At 42.6% G+C, this 14,060-nt stretch overlaps 2 protein-coding genes across 2 annotated transcripts in view; both read right to left on the reverse strand.

Annotated features, from left to right (window-relative positions):
* Positions 1 to 366: 366 nt before the first annotated feature.
* OCRL (oculocerebrorenal syndrome of Lowe) overlaps positions 367 to 14,060 on the reverse strand; it is a 56,187-nt gene continuing 42,493 nt past the window's right edge. The window contains exons 20-25 of the mRNA XM_006754652.2: positions 10,344 to 10,367; positions 6,591 to 6,707; positions 4,741 to 4,825; positions 3,730 to 3,857; positions 2,866 to 2,977; positions 367 to 2,684 (exon numbers count right to left, since the gene is read on the reverse strand). Coding sequence (XP_006754715.1) covers positions 2,557 to 2,684; positions 2,866 to 2,977; positions 3,730 to 3,857; positions 4,741 to 4,825; positions 6,591 to 6,707; positions 10,344 to 10,367 — 594 coding nt within the window. The 3' untranslated portion in view covers positions 367 to 2,556. The remainder of the gene's footprint in view (positions 2,685 to 2,865; positions 2,978 to 3,729; positions 3,858 to 4,740; positions 4,826 to 6,590; positions 6,708 to 10,343; positions 10,368 to 14,060) is intronic.
* On the reverse strand, positions 9,257 to 9,999 carry ATP6V0E1 (ATPase, H+ transporting, lysosomal 9kDa, V0 subunit e1). The gene has a single exon (XM_006754644.2). The coding sequence runs from the start codon at positions 9,921 to 9,923 to the stop codon at positions 9,681 to 9,683; it is 243 nt and encodes an 80-aa protein (XP_006754707.1). The 5' UTR covers positions 9,924 to 9,999; the 3' UTR covers positions 9,257 to 9,680.

Raw genomic sequence — 14,060 nt, forward strand, 5'->3', positions numbered from 1 at the left:
TGGGATTTGTCAGATTTCTGGGCCAGGAGTTCTCATGGACCTGACCTGATGTGACACTTATGTGCATTAAGTGTCAACATTCCTTCAACATTCCTTCTCTGAGCAGGATTACTTTGTTGCCTGAATCCCCAGGGTTAAAATAAGGATCCTTGGCTGGCCTCTGAAAGCACTGACTTCTTTATTAGCCTCTGAAAACATACAGCTGCTTCTCCTGCCCAAGGGCAAATATACTGAGAACTCTTGATATTTCCCTGTAAGACAGGAAATGACAGTACAGGCATAGCTGTGGGGACTGCAACAGTCAGCTGGGACCCAGGGACATAAGGCTCCCTCCTCAGTTCTTCCTCACCAAGATCACACTTAAGATTTTTCACACAACATATATTTATTCAGAAAAAAATTTGCAATAAATTATAATAAAAAAAGATGACACAAAATACAGAATCCCACTAGCAGCTTTGCTTAGTGACCAAAACATGTTTGAGAAATGTAACAAACAATTACAGAATAAGAATCAGAAAACAGTGAAAGGGAGACTAATGCAACATTACCACATGAGTTTGAACTGTTTCTTCCCTAAAACCAAAGATGCAGTCATTCCCTAACAGTTAGATCTGAACTCCTTACTTCAGAGGTGTTAGTCACTAATACATTGGAGGTACTTAGGAATCAGAGGTTGGGGTGCTAGAGGCACTGTAGGGAGGCAGATATCTTATGTCTGCTCTATTTCTTGTCTCCTCTACCTAGAGATTGTCTAAAACTCTCAACCATGAGTACATCTCAGGACCAGAGCTGGAAAAAGGTTGAGGCAATGAACTAAGTGCATTTGCCTTATGAGGAAAGAGTTAGGATGCTGCACACAGTTCCCAGGACAGGCACTGCCCTATCTTTGTGTTATGACCTTGCCCAGCTTCTATAATATGCCTCACCTGTGATGGCTTTCTGGCCTAGTAGGGATGACAAAAGTGTTCTGTTCACCATCTTCCGTTGACTACATCAACACCCAGCCTTTAATCTATCAGATGTGTAGATATTTGGCACCAATAATTTGATTCCTAGTACCGTAAGTCCCAGACAGGAAAGGGTTTAACCAGTCTATCACAAGGTATGTATGTTTTCTTTCCCCAAAAACCTCAAGTTATAAGAGATGGTGGAACTGGAGAACCATTCAGTTGTGCTGTTTCTCTTGGCTCTCTCCTTTGATGTGCCAGAGTTAAGAGTCAATGCTTAACACTGGACACAATGCCTGTCCATTAGGCTCCTTGAATTTAATAGTAACAGGCAAGAGTAAGTTGAGTCAGGGTGGTTTTAATGAAAGAAAACAAGAGAAAGCCAATTGTATCAGGTAATTTTGCAGTCAGTAGCTGGTTTGCCAACCGACATAGATTATTTTTTTTTTAAAGGCTGCCCTACAGGGCTTGAGTAAATGAAGAGTGCAGAGGATTGTCTTGAGTGGCAGAGAAAGGTGCTTAGCTGGCCCCATTGCACAATCTCTCTTAAACAGCACTGGACAAAGTGGCTAGGAGCCAAAGGGAGCTGGCTGTACAGTCCAGTCAGCCTTGATGAGGGAGGGGGCGACACTGGCCCCTTGTACGTCAGGAGACTAGTGAAGGGGTTCCCAGAATGATCCTCAATCCTCAGTACTCTTGCTGAGGGAAAGGAGAAATATCTCTAGAAAGGCCTGCTTAAGGTGCAGACTAGCTTTGTTAATGTGGTGTAAGTGTTTCTAAGTGGGAGATGGGTCCCATAGTTCTCATGTAAAATTTGAAAAAGAGAAGGGATGGTAGGAAGCAGGACCTGTCAAACATGAATGTTTTCACTTGTGAATACTCAAAGTGCTTCTACTCTTATTCTCTCACATCAATGGAATGTTACTTCTAATAGTCCTAAAGTTCTGCTACAAAATGAGGTCTGAGACAAGAGAATATGGTTCCACTCAGTGCAGATCCATGAAAAGGCCAATGTTACAGAGACATATGGATACCGCTGTAGTAGAAATGCACAAATGCATGTAACAAAAACACGTAGAACGATAACTCACTGTTGGGGACACCCAAGGAGTCACTAGCCTCACTCTGACTTCCTCCGATGTGATAGCACTAGTAGAGTGCAAAGAGGCAAAGTGGGGATGGTAGGGCAAAAGTGCTTTAGAGGAAGGACTACACACAAGTCTGAGCTACACCAAGTAGTGCTTGTAGGCCTAGAACAGGAACATCACAGAATCTAGGCCTAGGGTGCTAAGGACAATCATGACAGCTGGGCAGGGGGCAACAAACACATCCCCAGGTAAAGGTGTGTAAATACAGAACTCTTTGTCTTATAAAGAGAGAACACAAAAACACCAAAATATGGTAACTTTGGCTTGGCAATATAAGTCTAATAGTACTTTACTGTGTAGGATATGGCAAGGGAGGGATTAGGAAACTCTTCCTTTTTCATGCCTCAAAATTCTGCAATAGACCCTTCCTGTGACATGACTTTGCAAATCACTCTGAAATACTTGGTGTCCAAGATCTTCCACCTCTAGAATCTTGGAGTGTAGTTAAGAGAAAGGGCTTACTGGTCTTCATCGCCCCCCAGCAGGAAACCCAAAAGGAACTGGATAGCACGCTGGCGTTCACTTGCAGTCTGTCTTGCCAACAAGTTAGGTGGAGGTCTTAGGAGAAGACTTGTGAAGAGAGTAGCTAGAGGGCACGAGAAAGAAAAGGGAAAAAACCCTGTCAGACACAACCTAAGCAAAGCCTCAGGGCTGGGGGTGGGGGTCAGGGGATGGGGGCAGTGGGAAGGAAGTGACTGTCCTGTGCCTGGACATTAAGGACATTCTGACCAACACCCACTGTGGCCATTCTTATTAGGTAGACTTACCGATCATGTTGGCACTGACATTGTTGTATTCAGAGAATTTTAAGAGTTCTCGAAGGAAAGCCATCAAGTAACGGAAAACATTTCTATGGCATCTTGGAAGCTGGGAAATCACCTGTTTTTTAAAAAGGGGGTAGGCAGTGAGGAGAACAGTTGGAAGAAGGGAGTAAGAAGAGCCCACAGCTGCAATAAAAGTAGTTTGTAATCCAACCTTTACAGGACCCCATTCATCTGTCACAACCCTCCTTGATTTACTCATGACCAACACAGTACCTGTCCAATAATAATTTCCAAGTCAGAATGGTCATACTATTTGGCCCCCGTCCACTCAATGACCAGGCCATGCCATCATCACACATTCACATGCACACCTCACATCACAAGCAGGTCAGTGTTAATCTGGTCTTTTCTCATTTCCTCATGATGGGAAAATGTCAGGTACCCATGGCATCTGTCAAGCTGAATAGTTTCCTCGGCAATGTCATTTAGCATGGATGGGAACTCCTCCCAACGCTCACTAATCTGATTCAGAGGTATTCTCAGCTATTGCTACACCAAGCAGACAAAAAGAAGGCTCAGAAGAAGTGTCAGCCAGAATCCCATGTGTGATCAGCTTCCACAAGTTTATGCCACAGTAGAGGTATCCACCCTACTCAATGGGCCAACTGGAAGAGGGTGCAAAATATAATAGGAAATAACACAACCTAAAATTTAAGGGTTCCAACTCTCAATACTAGTGTCAAGCCGTGAAAAACAGATTCAGAGCCATCCTACCATGTACCTGGCAGTGCATATGGCTTTATAAACTCAATGGTTTCTTTATGGGGGAGCCTGCCCCGAACACATCCTCAGAGCAATAAAACTTACCTGTCTGCAAACCCGGGGATCCTGAGCAGAGTCAAGGCAACGCTGATACAGCTCATAACAGATGACGGGCTCTGGCAGGGCTTCCAGGAAAATTAGCAGAGCTTCAGCCACAGAGTGATTACTGCCAGCTGGATAGACAAGTAAAGGGAAAGGAACTCCAGGAAAAAGGACACACCTGATTTGCTCCCCTCCTCAAGCTCCCTCAACAACTGCTCTCTTCCTCTTATTCAGGGCATACTGATCCTAATTGGGGTTTGATTATTTTATTGGTCCATGTACATTGCAGCTGAGTTGTGACAAAATTGATCAGACTCTTGGGAGGTTTGGGCCAACTTGAGAGTCAGGGGAATATAGCCTGTAGAAGGACAGTCCACACTGGATCAGTCCTGGAAACTAGTCCCATCTTCCTCCCTGTCATAGTGACAGGACATCTGGTGGCAGAAGTGATAAATTGCTTGAAGCAGAACAGTACCAGTGCTGTGGGTCCTATTTTCTGTACTTATTAAAAGCCATTATTGCCCAGCTGGCGTGGCTCAGTGGTTGAGTGTTAACCTATGAACCAGGAGGTCACAGGTCAATTCCTGGTGAGGACATATGCCCGGTGTGGGGCGTACAGGAGGCAGCTGATCTGTGATTCTCTCTCATCATTGATGTTTCTATATCTTCCTCTCTCTTGCTCTCTGAAATTAATAAAAATCCATTTTTAAAAAGTCATTGTAACTTACCCTTGATTCTTTTCAGTAAGAGTCTGATACAAAGAAAGGTCAAAATTTCATAAAAGAAACTGAGAAACAATTGTAAAGTCAATGATTACCTTATAATAAGACACTGGAGGTCAATGGGGGAAAAAGGAGACATATGTACTACTATTTGTAATACTTTAAACAATAAAAGAATAAAATAAAAGAAACGTATGAAGAAAAGATGGAAGCACAAACATCAAATGTAGGTGGGAAGAAGAGCTTGGCCAAGTACTCATCCAGCTTCCTAAGCCTTTGTCAAAAAGGATACGGATTTTCTCAGGAAGGCTGGTATCCAGGCAGTCTATGATCTGCTGTAACTCTTCCTGCATTCCAGGGGTTTGGAACAGGTCCTCCTACCAAAGAAGTCACAAGGAATGGAATAAGGCAAGATAATCCTAAGGTTCTGAAGACTACCCAGGGATGAGGAGAGCAGCAGGAAGTAAAGGGAAAGATGGTGTGCATAATTATGATTAGGAATGGAGGTGTGACAACGGTGCCTGCTCTCTCTGTCATCTCTATAATTTGTGTGAAATCTTATTTCAAACCAGAAAATTATCTTCAAAAGTTTTAGCCTGTACCCGATATGGCAGAGGACTAGATGGCTAGATCAGGAAACCAGGTGTTCTCAGTTCTACCATGTTGACAAGTAGAAGACAGAGTCTAAAGTTTCCAGGGGTGGGCAAACTTTTTGACTCGAGGGCCACAATGGGTTCTTAAACTGGACTGGAGGGCCGGAACCAAAGCATGGATGGAGTGTTTGTGTGAACTAATATAAATTCAAAGTAAACATCATTACATAAAAGGGTACGGTCTTTTTTTTCAATAGTTTTATTCATTTCAAACGGGCCGTAGTTTGCCCATGGCTGGAAACAGTAGAACCACATTCAAAGATACAGGTACCCTCATTTCTGAAAACTCACGTTATGACACTTTGCTTTTATGAAAGACCTACGTTAGTACTTGTTTTTGCTAACTGAAAGCAATCCAAAAACAATTTTTTGCTTTTCTGAAAAAATGTAAGAAACAAAAATAGCATTCAGTGTTTGTTTTGCAGCAAGCTATTATACAGGCATCCCACACCCAAGCAATGAGAGTGGCCTGGACAAGCTCCTTCCCCACAAACTACACCCAGCATCAGCATCTCAGCATTAAGCCACCATAGCTTTGAACTGTCTGTGAGCATCTGTGCTTCATCTCCATTTATTTATGCATTCCTGATTTTACTGTATGTTAGTGTTATTTTAGGTTTTATGTGTTATTTGGTATGCTTTGGTAGGTCATTTTTTGGGTTTGGGAACATTCAAAAATATTTTCATATAAATTAATGGTAATTACTTCTCTTTACACCATTTTGGCTTATGAAAGGTTTCATAGGAATGCTCCCGATAGCGGGGGAGACCCGTATTACAGAATGCTGGGACAGGAGTAAATGGCATGTCCATCACAAACCTTGCTGCTCAATTTGGTCCCAAGAGATTTCTCTTTTTGGGGGAAATAGGTTGGGGGTGACTAGCATATTAGATAAGATTTACAAGAAAAATGAAGACCAAATTTAAAAAAATGGGCTTGAAGTTTGCTTTAAACTTTAAAATCTGCAATGCCTACACAACAGCAAAAGCAGGCATGATCTCAGGTACGTAGTGGTCCAGGGAAAAGCGTGTGCAGCCACGAGACAGGCGGACTCAGTTCGGGTCCCAGCTCTGCCACTACGCTTATGCTCTGGTCTTAGGTAAATCACTTAACCTGCAAGCTTTAGCTCTCACATCTGTAAATAGGGATACTTCCATGTGCCCAGACGATCTGACAGTGCTGCCATGTGGAGGTATCTTGGGACAGTTAAAAGCTCTAGACTAGCGTTTCTCAACCTGTGGGTCGCGACCATCGGAAAACACATATAGCATATCAGATATTTACATTACGACTCATAACAGCAGCAAAATTACAGTTATGAAGTAGCAACGAAAATAACTTTATGGTTGGGAGTCACCACAACATGAGGAACTGTATTAAAGGGCTGCGGCATTAGGAAGGTTGAGAACTACTGCTCTAGACTGATGATTATTTCCCACTGAACTCACACACCTTCCAAAGTTGTAGAGCAGGCCCACTCTCACTTACCTGGTGACAGGCATATCTGAATAAGTGATCTACCAGAAGCCAGATCTCCTTGGGGACCTGAAGGGGTCTCTCACTGGTGCCTTCATCCAAGGGAACCATCCGCAGAAGAGATTTCTCCTAAGAGATGAGAATCAAAAGGGTCTCAATAAAAACTTTAGTCTGTAACTTACTCTCCAAATCCTGCTTATATGGGTACAACTTGATCTTCATCTGTTAATATATTTGCAGGGTTTTTTCCCCCCTCACTGGGAATACCTCTGGTCAGAAGGTACTTGATACTGATTCTCATAGTTAAAGGATCTCCTTTTCTAGATGCTTCACTTAACCATTAAGCATTCCATTTGGGTTTATTAGGTTTATCACTTGGATGCACTGTGTGCTATAAATCCTTTCAAGGGTGACACTGAGAACCAGCACTCCAGCGACTCAGTCACGGTAGAGTCCACACACCACCAGAAACGTGTGGACCATTAAATTACAGTTGTCAACACAGTACTCTGAGAGAGCAGCATCTACTTAGGCTTTTGTTGACTTTTAACTTATTCTTCTTTCAGGTTTTACCACAAATATTAGAGTTTTCACTGTTGATTTAAATGAGGTTCACTGGTCCTCAGGAATTCAATACAATTCTCCACATTAGACCTACGTGCATGAATTATTTCAGGCTTGACAGAAGGTCTAATCTTAAGGCACTAAAAGTCATAAGCCTTAAGATCCAAAAATAGTAAACTGAATACAGCATACCAAGAGCCAGAAATACAATGAAAAGTCTAGGGTCTGAGTCCAGAAGTTATTTTTTATATTAATAGCTCAGCAAAAATTTCTCAGGGCTTTGACACCTTTCACCTATCTTCCTATTATCTGTTAGATTCTCCTGAGAGAATCTAAGAGGAAAAACACAGAAGTGACATAAATTGGATCAATAACTAAATCTGAACTTGAAAACGGTGTGTGAATAAACTCAATTTTCTTATGTTTATATAGTCAAATATAAATTATAAATTATATAAATTATATTAAAAGATGTCTGAAATGGGTTAAAAGGCATCTGAAGGCAGCCTTCATAAAAATCCTAGTGGAGAAAACAGCGAACAACTTTTTTGTATCTTTTCCCCATCCTCCTCCTCCAGCTTATGGTCATATATTATATATATTCAACTTTAGGAAATTCTGTAAATTCCATGTACAACTCCCAAGCCATGCAGCTTTAAGGGAAAGAAATAAACATTTTACTACTTCCAGAGACTGTGTCCACCAGAGCAGAGCTAAGGGCTCTTAACATTTTGTTCTTCTATAAGTACTGGTGACCTTTTAAAGCCCCTGTGTCTTTCTGGGGGAGATGAGAAAGAGAAGGGAGCATGGCAGCTGGTTACCATTTAAAATCTATTTTCTTCACATTTATTTTGCTTCATTTCTTTCTTTTCTCCCCGGGCTTCTATTACTTTATATTCACGTTCCCTAGGGTTGCCAGAACTTCTAACAGCGGCTCATCCTCTAACTTCTTTCTGGTTGTGAGTATTGAATCCAGGCATCCACATGGTACTTTAGCCAAAACACTGTCCATAATGCACTCTGTTCACTTTTTGGACCAAATGCAACACAAGTACAAATTCTGTAGAAGATGCCACCAAACTTACCATATATAAATTATTCAGCACTGATTCATATACTCATAAAAAAAATCTGAAATCCAATCGGCACTTTTTCCTGCCCTAAGGCATTAAGGCAACACAGGCACTGTCCAATATGAAAAGACAGAACATGGTCTGCTATTAACAGGAAAAGGTTGGGAGCAGAACCGTCACAATCCTTAGTGGTTTAAAAAGGTTAATAAAATGTCAGTAGGTTATATACACCATCCACTATCAATTTTCAAATTCATGTATGATAATATGAAATGTCACACTTGAGGTCTCTGAAGTCTAGAAAAAGTTCATGCACAAGAAATAATACTTTTTTAAAAGTCCACAAATTATCCAGAGCTCTTAACTTTCAAAGAGAAACCAGGGACATTTGTCTTCTTTCAACAAGACACATCCAGTGTGTGATGAGCCCACACATTGTAACGCTAGTGCTAATAACTAACGTACAAAAACAGTACATCCCCACCACAAAAAGGTCTTAACTGCACCAAATGTGGTGGTCACATTAGTGACTGTGTGAAAGTGCTTTAAGAATGTTTTTCAAGCCCCTGTTTCTCTACTTGATAGCCCTGTACGGAGCCAGACACTCTCAAGTTCAAAGAGGCGGAAAGCCGCAAAAGGAGCGCTTCACTAGCCGTCAGGAGATCTGGTTCTAGTCTCCTTTGCCCCACACTCCTGACACCCTTGATGTCAGGAACAGTATGACTCTGGTGAGTTTTTCAATTGTGCTGGCCCTTAGTTGCCTCATCAACGGAATGGAGAAAACACCTGACCCTGTCCAAAGGCAGAGAGTGGGACCAGATGACCCCTTATGAATTCATGAAGCTCTATTATTTTATTCTTATGCTCTATTTCTTGACCAGATCTGGGTATTCTTTCAGTAATTAATCACTATTATCACTAATCCCAAATAACTTTTTTTCCATAGAAAGCAGAAAAATAATTTATTCCAAAAGATGGCAGAAGTAAGAAATTCATCCTGAAAATATACTTTGGTGTAACTCTGCCGGGACAGATCTCCCCTTGAACATGTTCTGCTACCGGCTGCCGCACTGGAGTCTTACTGTCTCATGACAGCTTTTAAGCACGTCACTGCTTCTTCCCATGTCACAAGCAGGCAGGAGCCATCTTCAGATCCACAGGTCCCAAGGAGAGTGCCGTGTTTCCCAGAAGAGCACCTTCTGTCTCAGAGGAGTGCCTAAACATTTGATGGCGTCAGCACAGTTTAGATTAAGGAGGCATATAATTCATCAAAGTGTAAAAAAGCTAACAGGAAAATACTGCACTGGAGAATAAGATGGCCAACTGTGGTGTGCGTGTTTAAGGCAGCTGATGGCCAGAGCAAGCGAGCAAAGGAAGGTGGCCCAGGTGTGGAGGTGACTGCACATATAGAGGAATTCTCGATTGATGGCTTGATGGCTGAGCACTGGGCAACAGGTCTTCTTCCTCAAGGCCAGTGATACTTGAGATACCAGATGGCTTCGTTTTTCAACTGTGGTCCAAAGAGAGGGTTGAGTTGGGCCAGAATTGCAATCAGCCAAAAGAGAGAGCAGCAAATTGAACAGGTCACCACATGGTGATTAACTCCCCGGTTGGGACCCTTAGGGGTGAACCAGGGCACCAGGAGACCGACGATGCTCCAGAACATGCTCATCACGATCAGAGGCACCGTGAAACCGCTGTACACCATGGTAGCCACCGGAGTTGCTAGCCCCTGCCCCACCACCGCACTTGGGTCCCACCTGGAAGACCCAAGTCACTCTTAGTGCAAGAGCAACACACTTTTGGTTTTATTATCATTGGAAATGGAGGACAGCTAAGTGGTACCGTCCACCATCTCATGAATTTTCAGATGCATAAACAGCTCTTTAGTTATTTCTCATTTCAAAAATACAAGTCTGGAACCTTGAGTCTATTGCTTTTATGTCCTGGGTCTCAATGACTTGACTGGTAGAGTTAGTATCTTTCCTGTACTTCAGACACACTAAAAGCCAGCTCTGGGGGATTTTCACAGAGTCAGAGGTCTCTGAAATGGGAAAGCCTAGGGACAAATTCCAAGGACCACAGTTAAATGTTAATCAAGCACAGGGAAAAGCATAGGTTGCATTACCTTTTCTAGGAAGCTGTCTTCTTCCTGAGAGCAGAGCAGGAAAAGAAAGTCATTGACAGATAGAAAATTATTAGAATTAATTTATAGAATTAGAAACAGATCAGTATTATTAGAACTCAACTAGCTTTAAACAGTTTTAAATTCTTCAAATAAATCATGACTGTCTAAAGTGAAACAATTCTCATATGCAAAGTTCTCTATTATGCATATTAAATTTTTGTGCAGTTTACTGAGAACTATCACTCAAGAAACATTCATGTGCAGTCCTAGACTTCTGTGTCCTTTGGCAGCTGCCAGCTGACCTGGTCGAATGGCCCTGATGTTTCCTTTTCCTGTGCTGCCTGGAGGCAGGCCCAGCTGCTGCACTGTGCAGCTTCTTGCTTCACCCTAATGCAGGGGTGGGGAACGTCCGGGGCTGGATAAGCCCCTCGAAATCATTTGGTCTGTCCCTGCCAAGGCATGAGGGGTGAGTTAATTAAATGTTTGACCAAATATAGCAGCCTAATTTTTAAGCTGATAATTTTGTATGGCCTTCGAATAATGTTATAAATATCTAAATGGCCCTTGGCAGAAAAAAGGTTCCCCATCCCTGCCCTAAAGCCACTTCAATGGAAAAATCTGGTTGTGAGCCTGATGGTGGTCATTCAGAAGGAGGTGGTAAGTTTCTCTCCTCTCAACTGCTATTCCTCTTACCCTGGCTAGCCACACTCCTTTCCATCTCCTCATAGCTACTCCCCTCCTCAAAGGACCTTAGAGTCTCCCAAATATGGAGGTCCCTCTAAAATGTAAATTAATTCTACTTCAGATCTTTGCAGGCCAGAACATCCATCTTTATCCCTGTTGTGTTTATCCTATAGGACATAAGAGGAAAAAAGAAAAGCAGGGGAGAGGGAAGAAGCGCTGAATTAAAAAGCTTTCTAAGCATCTCTGTCTTTTGTGTTATTATTACAATCCAATAACAGCAACAATAACTACACATCCACCGCTTAGGGAGCTTCTGCCATATAGTGGGAACTGTGCAAAGTGCTCATACACAATGTCATTTATTCTGCACATGTGTGCAAAGTCGGTATTATCCCCACTTTACAGATGAGGAAACTGAGGCTCTGAGAGGATTAGAACTCAGGTCTGACTCCACAATCATTACCACTATGCTCCCTTAGACAACTCAAAAAGGAGAATCTGACTGCCTCCTGGACAGAGAGGCAAGGAAAAGCGGTGAGAACGTATTCCACTCCATAGCAGGCTAAAGACAGTGAGAAACCCTAGTTACAAGGCAGCATAGTTAGCAGGAAGAGTACAGGCATTGATGTTAGTCCTGAGCACAAATCTGTTCTCTTATTAATTTTCTACAGGCCTTAAGCAAGTTACTAAACTTTGTAAATCCTTAGTTTCTTCATCTCTAAAACAGGGATAACAAAATTTATCTCATAGGGACAGAGAAGCAGCCTAAACCCAGCAGTGGTACGATGGTAGGCCAGCAGAAGGCCTGGGTCCCTCAAAGCTCCTTCTACCTTCCCAGCAACTCCAAACAGGAATCCTTCCAATCCCACCACAGGCCACCAAGAACTCGAGTATAGCCCTAGCCAGTTTGGCTCAGTGGATAGAGTGTCAGCCTGTGGACTGAAGGGTCCTGGGTTCGATTCCGGTCAAGGGCACGTATCTCGGTTGCAGGCTCCAGGACGAGTGCAGGAGGCAACCAATCGATGTTTCCCTCACATCGATATTTCTCTCTGTCTCTCCCTCTCTCTTCCACTCTCTCTAAAAATCAATGGAAAAATACCCTCAGTTGAGGATTAAAAAAAAAATGATGTTGAAAAATAAACAGATAAATAATAAAATAAATTTTAAAAAAAGAACTTGAGTATAAATTACACATCTAAGGTCTAATAGTAAAAGAAGAAATCTTGTCTCATGTTGCTACCAGAGATGTATTGGGGCTGAGTGAGTGGTGGAGTATGTTCTCTGGCATTTCGAGTGGTAATGTTGAGTGCATGTCCCCCAAAGGGCTATGATTTATGGCGAGTAGGTTGTTAGTATTAATAGATATATTATGAATTAAACATTCTTTTGTGGGTTTATCTGGGCTTTTAAATACCACATATAAAACAAAATAAAAATAATCAGAGTAACAGTACTTCATAAAGTATAAAGTATTTATAGTATTACTAGAGGCCCGATGCACAAAATTTGTGCGGGGTTTAGCCCTCGCAGCTGCTGGGGCTGCCTCGGCCAACACAGTCCTAGCTTCATCCAGAAGGTCCTTTGGCTGTCTGGTCTAATTAGCATATTATGCTTTTATTATTATAGATAATTATAATACTTTTTAATGTCAAAGTTAATTCTGAGTGCTAAACATCTAATTTAACATAATTTTGGAGCACAGCCTTTTAAAAAATGTACTTACAAGCAAAATAGAGACAGACTCACAGAAAACAGGCTGACACCTATGTGTGTGTGGGGGGTGCGGAATGGAGGTATGGAGGGATTGAGAAAAAAAAAACAGAAAAAAATTCACAGACTTGGACAATAGTGTGATGATCACCAGGGGGAGGGGCAGTGGAAGGAGATGGAGGAGAGTAAACGGAGGGGGATAAATGGTGACGGATGGAGACTTGACTTGTGGTGGTGAATACACAATACAGTGTACAGATAAAATTGTGTGCCTAAACCTATATAATTTTGTTAACCAGTGTCACCTCAATAAATTCAATAAAAATGAAAACAAGTGTAGACTACTTAGTAATAAATAGAGAATTAGCCTGTCTGACACACTCAATTTTCTCTCCTACGAATACATGCCACATGATATGATGAGTAAAACTAGGCAGAGTTTTTATATACTAACCTGTCAAACCAGGCCCTCAAAGCAGTTTTCTTTGAGCAGCAACCACTAGCAGTACCAGGCACTGTGCTAATGCCTCTGGAGGGTGGGGAGGAGAAGAAATGAGGACATAGAGAAGAAAGACACAATCCCTCTCTTGGTTTTGCAACTGAGTTGGGGTGAGAAGTCCCAAAATTTATGGCCTTATCCTATCTAATAATAGACAAACATGGTAATTAACCGTACCTCTGATTAATCAGGGCGATATGCAAATTAACTGCCAACCAAGATGGCGGCCGGCAACCAGGCAGCTGAAGCGAACAGGAGGCTTGCTTGCTCCAGTGATGGAGGAAGCCAAGCTTCCCCACCTGCCGCTGCTGGCCTCTGAGCTGCACTCTAAGCAACTATGTTGCAATTATAGAAGCTAAACAATCCCCAGAAACCTGCTTTCAGCCAGCTGGGTCTCAGACCTGGAGTAGCAACAGTGTTTCAATTATAGAAGATAAACAAACCCAGATACCTGCTTTCAGCAGCCGAGGTCTCAGAGCTGGAGCCGAGCCTCAGATCTAATGCTGGCTCTCAGTTTCAGTGACAGCCATAGAAGGTAAATAAATCCCAGAATAAAAAAAGAAAAAAGAGGGGTTGGGAGCTTCAGTCACCCGCCAGCCTGAAAATGGCCCTCAGCGCCTCAGCCCCTCACCCAGACTGGCCAGGCACCCCAGTGGGACCCCCACCCTTAAGGGGGTGTGACCAGCTGCAAACAGCCATCATCTCCTCATCCAGGCTAGCCAGGCACCCAAGCGGGACCCCCACCCTGATCCGGGACACCCTTCAGGGCAAACCAGCCGGCCCCCACCCATGCACCAAGCCTCTATCCTATATAGTAAAAGGAT

This window comes from Myotis davidii, unplaced genomic scaffold (genome assembly GCF_000327345.1).
Source record: "Myotis davidii unplaced genomic scaffold, ASM32734v1 scaffold913, whole genome shotgun sequence".
Lineage (NCBI taxonomy): Eukaryota > Metazoa > Chordata > Mammalia > Chiroptera > Vespertilionidae > Myotis > Myotis davidii.